General features: G+C 51.3%; 1 protein-coding gene across 1 annotated transcript; it reads right to left on the bottom strand.

The window, feature by feature from the left end:
• Positions 1 to 3,452: 3,452 nt before the first annotated feature.
• On the bottom strand, positions 3,453 to 4,580 carry LOC123159182 (glutathione S-transferase 4). The gene is made up of 2 exons (XM_044577010.1): positions 4,191 to 4,580; positions 3,453 to 4,096 (listed from the first exon to the last, which is right to left on the bottom strand). The coding sequence occupies exons 1-2, from the start codon at positions 4,390 to 4,392 to the stop codon at positions 3,624 to 3,626; spliced, it is 675 nt and encodes a 224-aa protein (XP_044432945.1). The 5' UTR covers positions 4,393 to 4,580; the 3' UTR covers positions 3,453 to 3,623.
• Positions 4,581 to 12,911: the final 8,331 nt, after the last annotated feature.

The following is a 12,911-nucleotide window of genomic DNA, read 5'->3' as shown; positions in this document are numbered from 1 at the left end:
CCACAGCAGTCTGGAGGAGCAATTTCGCCCTGATGTTTCTTAATGGCAAATTTAGTTATTCAAGGATGACAATTTTAGTTGTGAAGCATGTCAATTTTTTGTTTGGATAGCAAGTTTTAGTTTTTTGGGGATTTGTTCTTTTTCAGTTGGCAACTTTAGTGTAAAAAACGTCATAATGATGTTACTTTGTGCCACTCGTATGACACTTATCATTTAGGTTGTTCTAACTGGTATACAGTTTGCACCGCCCACTAGTTGCTCCTGGTTCCTGTAATTTTGCTATAGGAGCTCAAAATCCATTATGATAACTACGAGATGTAGGCCTTACCTCTGCATTACCAGTAAAGAAGGTTGTTATTGCCTAGTTGGACATTCACTTATGACTTTTTTATAGGGAAACTGTCACCTATGACTTAAATACACTGAAAGTGTCCTAACTTGTCTGTCATAGTTATTTTAGTTTCAAAACTTGTAAAATACATAAAACTAGAATCATAACTTGTCCAAACGTGCAAATACGGTGTCTGTCCGTACCCAGGCATATGTCTTGCCCGCGTGGCCTTGGCCCACATGTCAGGGGCTGACTGCGCGTGAGGTTTTTTGTGTGCAGAAAACCCACTCACATTTTATTAAGGGTTTGTCTAGTACTCGGTCGACTGAAGTTCAAAAAAAAAAAGAACTCGATCGACTGAGACTTAACGAAGTCTCAGTCGAGTGACGTCATCGTTGTTGTTTTGCTGCAAGCGGCACGGCTAGATGCTACAACCGATGACGAAAAATGTTTCGATCATTTTGCAAGCAATGACAACCATTGTTGTGACGGATGTTACAACCAATGAGACGATGTGCTACAATCGATGAGGGGAAACATGCCACAACCAACAAGACGGATGCTGCAACCGGTACGAAAAAAGTTACAAACGTTGGGACAAAATGTTGCATGATCGACTGAGACTTGATTAAATCTCAATCGACTGATTTTTAGCAAGCCCGTTTTATTAAATTACATGAGAAAACCCCTTCCTATTTTATTTAATTGTACAACTGGTCAACTTTTTTTGTTTTGGAAATGGAGGCTTGCCCCGGCCTCTGCATCATAATGATGCATGCAGCCATCTTATTAAAAATTCGCAAAGTATCAGAGAGTCGTCAAAGTATTACAGCTCGCAAGTGGAGCGAAAAATAAAAATAAATCAAAGTTAATGCTGACAATCACAACCGGAATGGCAATAAGAAGGATAAGCTCCCTAGCTCTTATCCTGTTATGCGTCCGTCATCCGAACCGGTTGAATATAGCCCGTGCTACCATCTCTCACTGGTTGCACCCAGTAGCCAAAGGCTTCCTAAATTCCATAGGAGTGAGTAAGGACCACGTACGGATCCAAGCGGTAGCTCTGAAGATGACCTGCAAGAAAGTTAAATTGTGTTGTCTGTTAAATATCAAATCATTTCTACAATTCCATATAGCCCACAAGAGGGCACATATTCCAATCCGAATACGAGCCACCGTAGTATGTTCGACCCCAGTTAACCACATTCCAAACAAAGATGCAATGTCAACTGAACGAGTAATGTTGAAGGCTATATGAATCGTTCTCCAAAGCAATTTTGCTAGTGGGCATTCAAGAAATAAATGTTGTATTGTTTCATCATGATCATAAAAATAACATCGTGGACTACCTACCCATCGCCTCTTGATTAAGTTGTCCTTTGTAAGAATTACTTGTTTGTGGACAAATCACATAAAGATTTTAATACGCAAAGGAACCTTAATCGTCCAAATATGCAACGATCTCGAGACTGAGCCAGAATTAATCAAATCCATATCGAAAGATTTTATTGTAAAAATCTCATTCTTAGCTAGTTTCCATTGCATGGAGTCCGGTTGGTCGGAGAGTTGAACATCTATCAATCTCCGAACCAGGTGCATCCATGCAATCCATTGCTCACCAACTAGAGCTCGTCTAAATTAAATATTTAAGGGGATCGTATTTAAAACGCTGCCTACGTAATCATCCTTACGTTGCACAATGTAATACAAGGTGGGATATTGTACGGCCAGGGGCGTTTCTCCTAACCACGTATCCTCCCAAAACCTTATTGACATCCCATTGTCAACCACGAATACAACTGGTCAACTGATCATGACAGACAAGTTGAGACACAACATCGTTTCCTTCAAAAGAGTGCCAAACACGAATTTGTACAATTGTACTAGTTAGGATTTCAAAGAAACTGTATTGAGAAACCCAAAGCATTTTGTGTTTTATTCAATCAGCAAAACGCAAGCAACCAAAAGAACTGAGCCATAGCTGCACAGGGAGTGAATTGCATAAAACCACCACATTTCAGGTTTCATCTGCAAAAAACCACCTGGTCCCTAATCATTTGCAAAACTCACCGCGCATTCAGTAAACTTTTTGCAAAAAGCACCGATCAGGTGACTTAGCCCGTTTAACCACTTTCCGACAAGTGGGGACGGAATGTAAGGAGCTGATTTGGCAACAAATTAATGTATACCTCCCTGGACTTAAAAGAAAAAGCAATCAAGCCCCTCCCCCTCCCCCACGGAGGGGATCTCCTTCCTCGCGTGCAGCAACAGGGAGGGCACACCGGCCGGCGAGACGCGTGACGGCGCAGGGGATCTGCCCCGCAAGTGTCGTCCGTCTTCGTGAGCGCGAGGGCCAGCGGCGCACTATCGCCACGAGCCTCCGCACGCTCTCGAGCCGCGCCACCTGGTCCTCTAGCGCACGCCACAACGTCGATCCAGGGTGTGGCGGCCATCAGAGCTTGGTCTGGGCGGCGGTGAGCTCCTGGATCCATGAAGAGGAGGCGACAGGGTGGTGGCACACCGTTCCTATGCTCCCGTGGAGAGAGCCGGCAGCACGCTCATGGCCGCCGAGCGGCCCAGGCGTCCCCGAGAGATGGCCGAGGCGCGGCCACGGCAGCGCGTCCCCGACAGATGGCCGAGGTGCGGCCACGACAGGGCCTGGGCGCGCCGTCGGCCTTCAAGGCCCCGAGCAGCAGCCGCACTTGCGCTGCTTCCGGCAGATGGCAGGGCTGGTGGAGCGAGCGCGCGCCGGAGAACGGCCCCGCGGCCGCGAGTATGGAGGCGCTCCTCCTGCCACTTCTTTGTCGCTGCGAGTAAGAAGACGGGCGCGGCGGCGCTGTCAATGGTCTCCGGTGATGGGAAGGGTGTGTCTGACAGCGGAGGAGCGGCGCCGACCGGACAGTAGCGCACCGGCGGTCATGGGCTTTGGGGTATTTGGATTTTGAACTGCTCGAGGTTATCCACAAGGGGAGGGCCTGATTGCGTTTTTCTTTTAGATGTAGGGGTGTGTGTGTTAATATGTTGCCAAATTAGCTCCTTACATTCCAGACCCACTTGTCAGAAAGTGATTAAACGGGATAAATCACCTGATCAGTCTTTTTTGCAAAAAGTTTACTGAATGTGTGGTAATTTTTGTAAATGATTAGGGACCAGGTGGTTTTCTGCACAAAAAGCTCAAAATGTGATGGTTTTATGCAATTCACTCTGTATCAGGCCACAGAACGTATGTCGGTGACCATCGCCCGCAGCCGCAGGCGGCAGGCCAGTTTGCCGGTGTTGTTGTCATCACCCATCACTTCTCTGCCTTCTTTCCAAGCCCAAAGTCAGGCGGCATGAACTCCGTCACCCTTCTGGCCGCCGGCCTCGCCTTGAGCTCCTCCCACCACGCCTTGACATGGGGGCTCTCCTCTACCAGCGCCGCGTACTCGGTCTCCATGAAGTAGCGCATCATCGGGAAGTGGCTGAGGTCGGCGATGCTGACCGATTCCCCGGCGAGGTACTTGGATGCCGACAGCCGTGCCTCGTACACCTCCAGCACCTTCCCCAGCTTCCCGAGGTTCTCGTCGAGGACGGCCTGGTCCGGCGCGTTGCCGAGGAGCGGGGCGACGAGGCACTGCATCGTGATGGCGACCAACACGGGGTGGTGCTGGTGGGCCTCCACCTCCAGCCACATGTCGACCGTGGACGCCGACTCCGGCGAGCCGTCGCCTACCAGCAACTCCGGCTTGTACTTGCGAAGCACGTGCCTCGCGATTGCCCGCGATTCTGCGCGAAAATTCTGATCACTAGTACCAATTCTCCTTAACTGTTTGGGGGTATCGATAATAAACAGACAAATAAGAGATAATGACGGAATTACCGAAGAGAGTGAGGTCGCCGTCCTCGAGAACCGGCACCTGGCCGAAGGGGTTCCTGGCGAGGAAGTCCGGCTGGCGGTGGTCGCCGGCCTCGCGGCTCATGGGGACGAGCTCGTAGTCGACGCCTGCCTCCTCCAGGCACAGCAATGGGCGCGCCACGAACGGCGACATCGCCCACCCGTACACCTTCACCGCCGCCGCCATCGCCTGCTTAGATAGCCCGCGTCCGCTTCTTGGAGATCGACGTACGGGTGCCTGCGCTTTGCTTGATTGCGCTTATACATAGCCGATCAAGTTCATCGTTAAGTAGGCGCGCGGTTCTGATCATGGATCCGTGGTAGTACGTGTGTTCAATCGTGGCGTCATTGCTTGCGTCCGGACTCGGGACTCCGGAGTATACTGTCGACGCAGTCCCGTTCCCACTGCGTTCCAATATGGTCTATGGTCTACACGAGCTGTCAGGTTAAATAATCCATGCAAATGCTAAAATCTTTATAGCATATAGTATTTTCACTCATCTGCGAAATCGCCCAAGTAGTAACAAGCATATATAAAACTCCATTTTAAAGGTTAAAATACAAAATAAGTAGTCCAATCAAAAGTTAGGTGATTGCACCGTTGGCCCGTTGTTTAAGGGCATCCCTTTCGCTTGCACTGATTGATTCACCGACCAAAGGGAACATGCAATAAGATAGCATCAATGCTAAGTTTACACTCCTGGACTGCATCCACGACTTCCCGGCTTTTGCCTCTACAATATTTTGGGTTTAAAAAAGATGGCAGACCCGGTTAGCAATCTCAAACCTTGATATATGAAGAAAAAAAAAGAGGCACCGGTAGACCCACGAGGAAGAAGACTTCGGCACCCCAAAAATTTCAATGTAATTTTATCTTTATGTATGGGTGTGTTTGTAAGGTCCTGTGATACTTAATATATGGTGTTGGGTCTTTTTGCAAAAAAAGAAGTTTGCACTCTCAGGGCAACTTTAGCTGACCCGTATCCTATAAACTCCTCAAATGTTTTTTAAAGTGACAACTGCTGTATTTAACTCAGGAAAAAATTGACTAGTTTTTTCATCCTTTCTCACCTACATTCAAACAACTTCACAATATTTCATCAACCATTTGAATGATACAAATTGATTATATGCAATAGTTTAATATACATATCAATTTTGAATATACACATACATTTAATCATCCAGTCAAACAATTCAAATTCAAATGTGCATATACTTGAAGCCACCAAACAGATCAAGTTTGATCCACAAAATAACAACATAACATGTCTTCATGTTGTGGACAGAGCCCCATTGAATTCATACTACACTTAACTCAAACACTTTCGTGCTCACCACCACCACTGAGGGAGTCCTGGACTAGGGGGTGTCCGGATAGCCGGACTATCATCATCGGCCGGACTCCAAGTCTATGAAGATACAAGATTGAAGACTTCGTCCCGTGTCCGGATGGGACTTTCCTTGGCGTGGAAGGCAAGCTTGGCGATACGGATATGTAGATCTCCTACCATTGTAACCGACTCTGTGTAACCCTAGCCCTCTCCGGTGTCTATATAAACCGGATGGCTTTAGTCCGTAGGACGAACAACAATCATACCATAGGCTAGCTTCTAGGGTTTAGCCTCCTTGATCTCGTGGTAGATCTACTCTTGTAACACACATCATTAATATTAATCAAGCAGGACGTAGGGTTTTACCTCCATCAAGAGGGCCCGAACCTGGGTAAAACATCGTGTCCCTTGTCTCCTGTTACCATCCGCCTAGACGCACAGTTCGGGACCACCTATCCGAGATCCGCCGGTTTTGACACCGACATTGGTGCTTTCATTGAGAGTTCCTCTGTGTCGTCACCGATAGGCTCGATGGCTTCTTCGATCATCATCAACGACGCAGTCCAGGGTGAGACCTTCCTCCCCGGACAAATCTTCGTATTCGGCGGCTTCGCACTTTGGGCCAATTCGCTTGGCCAACTGGAGCAGATCGAAAGCTACGCCCCTGGCCGTCAGGTCAGATTTGGAAGTTTGAACTTCACGGCTGACATCCGCGGGGACTTGATCTTCGATGGATTCGAGCCACAGCCAAGCGCGCTGCACTGTCACGACGGGCATGATTTAGCTCTGCAGCCGGACAGTACCCTGGAGGCCGCACTCGAGTCCGCCCCGATCTTCAATTCGGAGCCGGCTGCGTAGATCGAGGACGGATGGCTAGACACCGCCTCGGGGGCTGCAACCTCTATGGCGATAGAGCCGAACACTGACCTTGTCCCTCACGAAGCTCGTGACTCCGAGGTGCCGGACTCCTTTCCGGACTCCGAACCTCCCGCGCCCCCTCCGATCGAATCTGATTGGGCGCCGATCATGGAGTTCACCGCAGCGGACATCTTTCAACACTCACCTTTCGGCGACATCTTGAGTTCGCTAAAGTATCTCTCGTTATCAGGAGAGCCCTGGCCGGACTGCGGTCAGGACGGTTGGGATGCGGGCGACGAAGAAATTCAAAGCCCACCCACCACCCATTTGGTAGTCACTGTCGACGATCTAACCGACATGCTAGACTACGACTCCGAAGACATCGACGGTATGGACGACGATGCCGGAGACGACCAAGAACCAGCGCCCACCAGGCACTGGAAAGCCACCTCATCATATGACATATACATGGTGGATATCCCAAAGGATGGGAATGGCGAAGGAACAACGGAGGATGACCCCTCCAAGAAACAGCCCAAGCGCCGGCGTCAGCGGCGCCACTCTAAATCCCGCCACAGCAAGAATGACGATTCCGGCACCGGAGATAATAATACACCGGACAGTGCCGAAGACAACCCACTCCAGCAAGATCCAGCGCAGGAGGACGGAGACGCCAGCCCTCATGAGAGAGCGGCAGAAGAAGAGGTAGAGGATTATATGCCTCCCTCCGGAGATGAGGCAAGCCTCGACGACGATGAATTCGTCGTGCCTGAGGATCCCGTCGAACAAGAGCGTTTTAAACGCAGACTTATGGCCACAGCGAACAGCCTCAAGAAAAAGCAGCAACAGCTTAGAGTTGATCAAGATCTGCTAGCCGACAGATGGACTGAAGTCCTCGCGGCCGAAGAGCATGAGCTCGAACGCCCCTCCAAAAGCTACCCTAAACGCAAGCTGCTCCCCCGATTAGAGGAGGAGGCGTATGAACCCGCATCACCAGGAGACAATACGGCTGACCGACCACCCCGTGGTCGCGACAGAGAGGCCTCTAGGCCCTTCACTAGACCCGTACCCCGGCATCGCTCGAAAAGCACAAGGCCACAGGGGAACACTCCGGACTTGCGAGATATATTGGAGGATAGGGCAAGACAATCAAGATCGATCTATGGATCGCGTGGGCGCCCCATGATACATGACGACAACCGTCGCGTCGGACATAGTAAGTCCGGCCGGGCCGAACAAAATAGACAAAGCTCCTTCGAGCTCCGTCGTGATATCGCCTAGTACAGAGGCGCCGCACACCCACTATGCTTCATAGACGAAGTAATGGATCATCAAATCCCTGAAGGGTTTAAACCCGTGAATATTGAATCTTACAATGGCACAACAGACCCTGCGGTTTGGATCGAAGACTATCTCCTTCACATCCACATGGCTCACGGTGACTATCTTCACGCCATCAAATATCTCCCCCTCAAGCTTAAAGGACCAGCCTGGCATTGGCTTAACAGCTTGCCAGCAGAGTCAATTGGGAGTTGGGAAGACCTGGAAGCCGCATTCCTCGATAACTTCCAAGGCACGTATGTGCGGCCACCAGACGCTGATGACCTAAGCCACATAATTCAGCAGCCAGACGAATCGGCCAGACAATTCTGGACACGGTTCTTAACCAAGAAAAATCAAATCGTCGACTGTCCGGATGCGGAGGCCCTTGCAGCCTTCAAGTACAATATCCGCGACGAGTGGCTTGCCCGGCACCTAGGACAAGAAAAGCCTAAATCCATGGCATCCCTCACATCACTCATGACCCGCTTCTGCGCGGGTGAGGACAGCTGGCTAGCCCGCAGCAACAACCTCAGCAAAAATTCTGACAGTCCGGATATCAAGGACCGCAATGGCAGGTCGCGTCGCAACAAAAACAAACGCCGCATTAACGGCGACAATAGTGAGGATACGGCAGTCAATGCCGGATTCAGAGGCTCCAAACCCGGTCAACGGAAAAAGCCATTCAAAAGAACTGATCCGGGTCCATCCAATTTGGACCGAATACTCGACCGCTCGTGCCAGGTACACGGCACCCCGGAAAAGCCAGCTAACCACACCAACAGGGACTGTTGGGTATTCAAGCAGGCAGGCAAGTTAATTGCCGAAAACAATGACAAGGGGCTGCATAGCGATGACGAGGAAGAGACCCGACCGCCGAACAATAGAGGACAGAAGGGTTTCCCCCCACAGGTGCGGACGGTGAACATGATATACGCAATGCACATACCGATGTATACGCGATGGAGCCAGTTGCCCCGAAGTTCAATCCATGGTCCTTCTGCCCGATCACTTTTGGCCGAAGGGACCACCCCACCAGCATCCGCCACGGCGGATTCGCCGCATTGGTCTTAGACCCAATCGTCGATGGATTTCACCTCACCAGAGTCCTGATGGATGGCGGCAGCAGCCTGAACCTGCTTTATCAGGATACAGTGCGAAAAATGGGCATAGACCCCTCAAGGATTAAACCAACCAAGACAACCTTTAAAGGCGTCATACCAGGTGTAGAAGCCAATTGTACAGGCTCAGTTACACTGGAAGTGTCTTCGGATCCCCGGATAACTTCCGAAGCGAGGTTAATCTTCGACATAGTTCCGTTCCGCAGTGGCTATCATGCCCTACTCGGACGTACCGCGTTTGCAAAGTTCAACGCGGTGCCGCACTACGCATACCTCAAGCTCAAGATGCCAGGCCCTCGAGGAGTCATCACGGTCAACGGAAACACTAAACGTTCTCTCCGCACGGAGGAACATACAGCGGCTCTCGCGGCAGAAGTACAATGCAGCCTCTTAAGGCAATTCTTGAGTCCGGCCGTTAAGCGGCCGGACAAAGCTAAGTGTGCCCGGAGTAACCTACAACAAGACCACCTGGCACGTTCCGAGCACGCGTAGCAGTGCGGCCCCAACCCCAGCCCCTGTAAAACGTCAAGACAGGTCCTTCGCGTACACCATTACGCTCTGAAGATACCATGGGCATGGGAAGAGGGGCGCGACCACGATAGGCCCAGACTGCGGCTCAACCACACCAGGGGCTCTCAAGTGTGTCGTTCTTTTTTTTCTTTTTCCTTTTTATTTTTATCCACAGGACTCCGTTCGTCAGAGGCCCTGTCCGGCAGTAGACCTGCCGAACTCACGATGCAACAGCCAGGGAAGAAGAAAGGCTACAACGAATATCCAGGTGGTCTCCATTACGAGCATTAAATCTGTTTTATGCACCATTCCGCAGCCTACCCCTGGAGGGGGACATGTTTAACAGTCCCATCCCTTGCTTATCGCACCATTTGTATCGTTCTGCACTTACAGCAGTTTTTCTTGAATAAGTAATGCAACACCTTTTTGCTTCCAATTGCATTTCTCTTTTATACATATGTTCATTTGTGACATGTCGCATCCGTACGTTTTGGTATGGCTAAATACACCAGGGGCTTATGTTTCCCGCATCATGGTGTGATAAGTCCGAACACTTTCACAAGTGCAGCACCCCGAACTTATAGCATTATATGCATCAGCTCTGAATCATGTCTTGGGTCAATAGTTGGGTTTGCCCGGCTCCCATGTTTTGGTACCTTACGTTCCGTTGTATCGGCTAAGGTAGCACTGGGAGAACCACTGCGATTGCGCCCCAGTTGAGCTGGGTTAACGCCTCAGTGGAGAAAGCTAAAACTGACCGTCATGATGAGGCGAGAGCTGGTCGCTGTTTGAGAGGTTTTTTACGAGTCCCTAAAGACTTATGCCGCTTAGAGTGAGGAGCCGGTTTTTGTCCGGCCCAGGCGTGGATAGCGCCCCAAATTCGGCCTTTCGAAGACTAGGGGCTTCGCCGAAATTTAAAATTATAGAATTCTATGGCTAAGTGAGAGTGTTCAAGCATTATAAGTCCGGTTGCCTTGTTCGTTGTGTTGAGCGCCTCCCTAGATGGACCCAAATATGGGAACAAGAGTGCTCAAATTTATCCCGAACACCCCAGCACTCGTGGCATGGGGGCTGAAGCCGATGACTTGCCATCTCTCAGATTTGATAAACAGCGGCACAAAAGGTAATATTTTAAATTAAAATGCATTGCTTAGCGCAAATGAACTAAGTTTTCAGCGCACAGGATAACAAAATGCGAGTCTACTCAAATATTACATCTTTGGAGCACTCACCCGCAATAGTGCGGGCGCCCTTCAGCACACTCTTATAATACATCTCGGGCGTGCGGTGCTCCTTGCCCTGCGGCGGCGGGTCCGTCACGAGCTTCTGAGCATCCACCTTGCCCCAGTGCACCTTTGCGCGGGCAAGGGCCCGATGGGCACCCTCAATACAAGCGGAGTGCTTGATGACTTCAACCCACGGGCACGCATCCACCAGCCGCCGCACTAGGCCGAAGTAGCTCCCGGGCATGGCCTCCTTAGGCCATAGCCGAACTATGAGGCCCTTCATGGCCTGTTCGGCCACCTTGTGGAGCTCGACCAGCTGCTTCAGCTGGTCGCTAAGGGGCACCGGATGTCCGGCCTCAGCATACTAAGACCAGAAGACCTTCTCCGTCGAGCTCCCCTCCTTGGCCCGGTAGAATGCGGTGGCATCGGATACGCTGCGAGGAAGATCTGCGAACGTTCCTAGAGAGCTCCGAATTTGGGTAAGTAACAGGTAATTAACACTCACATGCTTACTTTGCATGAAAAATGCCTTACCCGCCGCTATTTTATTCAATTCCTCGATTTCTTGGAGGGCCTTGTAGGCTTCGGCCTTAGCGGCTTTGGCACTCTCAAGAGCCGTTGCAAGCTCAGACTCTCGAGTCTTCGAGTCACGCTCCAGGCTCTCATGTTTTTTCACGAGATCTTGGAGCTCTTGCTGTACCTCCGCCACCCGCGCCTCCTGCTTCTCTCGCTCGGCGCGCTCTGCGGCCACATTGCATTCGGCCACGGCCACCGCCTCTTTCAGGGTCGCCACCTCGTTAGTGGCCCCTGCAATAACCACATTATCATTGTCATTCTTTTTGCAACCAAAATCCTTTTGTGTAAGGTACAATTTTAATAAGGTGTTACTCACCTTCCTTGTCCTCGAGCTGCTTCTTGGCACGGCCGAGCTCGTTCTCGAACCGCTCGAGGCTTTCCTTCAAAGTATTGACCTCCGCAGTCAGTGCGGCAGAGGTCAGCAGCGCAGCCTGCAATCCCATATTGACATACTTTTTATGACTCCTGCGTATATCTTCTTAAGATCCTCAGTCCGGCTTTTCTTTCCGAACACCAAACCGAGCATCAGGGGCTACTGTCTATGCGGTACTATTTTACATATATCAAAATTCTTACCTCAAAGCCTATTAGAAGGCTGCTACAGGCTTCGGTCAGCCCGCTCTTGGCGAGCTGCACCTTCTGAATCACCGCACTCATAACAGTGTGGTGTTCCTCTTCGATGGAGGCGCCATTAAGCGCCTCCAGCAAGCTATCCGGTGCCTCCGGTTGGACGGAGGCTGCCGGCGTCACGGTCTTGCCCTTCTTACGAAGGGGCCGCCCGCCGGACTCCGGAGCCACTATGGGATCCGGAGCCGAGTCCGGCGCAAAGTCCGGGAGGTTGTCCTCTGACACCTCCGGGGCCTCCTCCTCCTGGCGGGTCCCTTCCCGGGATCCCACCTCGGCATCGTCCGTGTCACGGGGGGTGGAGGCGGTCGGAAGAGAATCCATATCCGACGCACCTAAGGACCCGCTCGACGAAGCGGGAAGATCGTCCTTGGGCGGACTGCAGGGTTGTATGCGGCATTAGAAAGACATTGTGTGGCAAAAAAGAAAAACCATGAAGTTATTCGGGAGTCCGGATACTCACGATCTCGCCAGGGGCTTGGCCCTTGGAGGCCAGTCCTCGTCGTCATCACTGGCGTTGGCAGAGCAGTCCGGGGGAAGAGTTTTTCCCTTCTTGGACCCTTCGGCCTCCCTCGTTGGGGAGGCCTTCCTTTTCTTCTCTCCCCGCTCTGGGGGAGAGGCTTTCTTCTTCTCCTCCTCACCTTGGTGAGAGGAGTCGGCCTCGGAGTCGTCATCCGATAGCACCTGAAAACGGGAACTCTTCCGAGTCCCCATGGCCTTCTTCTTGGCCTTCTTCTCCGGCACCACGTGGGGTGCCGGAGCCATCAGCCCCGTTAGGCGGGCGTCCGCTGGGTCCTCTGGCAACGGGGCCGGATAGATAGTCTGTTCGGCCTTCGCCAGCCAGTCCTGTCAAAGGAAAGGGAGTTTAGATCCCGCATAGAGTCAAACTATGGAAAACAAGCGTCTCGTAAAGGATAAAATCGCTTACCTCGTCAGCCGGATGCTGCGAGCTGAATCCGCGATCTTCGGTAGCGGATGCGGGAGCCTCGACGCCCTTGAACAGCACCTTCTAGACATCTTCGTACGTAGTGTCGAAGAGCCCGCTCAAAGTCTGGTGCTGCGTCGGATCAAACTCCCACATGTTGAAGCCCCGTCGTTGGCACGGGAGGATCCGGCGGATGAGCATGACCTGGACCA

The sequence above is a fragment of the Triticum aestivum genome, chromosome 7B, assembly GCF_018294505.1.
Source record: "Triticum aestivum cultivar Chinese Spring chromosome 7B, IWGSC CS RefSeq v2.1, whole genome shotgun sequence".
Lineage (NCBI taxonomy): Eukaryota > Viridiplantae > Streptophyta > Magnoliopsida > Poales > Poaceae > Triticum > Triticum aestivum.
The sequence above is the reverse complement of the archived record's forward strand: the minus strand, read 5'-3'. Positions and strand labels throughout refer to the sequence as shown.

Coding starts and splice junctions, on each gene's coding strand:
- LOC123159182 (XM_044577010.1), bottom strand. CDS start 4,392: ATGGCGGCGGCGGTGAAGGTGTACGGGTGGGCGATGTCGCCGTTCGTG. Junction 4,097..4,190: donor CGGCGACCTCACTCTCTTCG/GTAATTCCGTCA, acceptor ATTTTCGCGCAG/AATCGCGGGCAATCGCGAGG.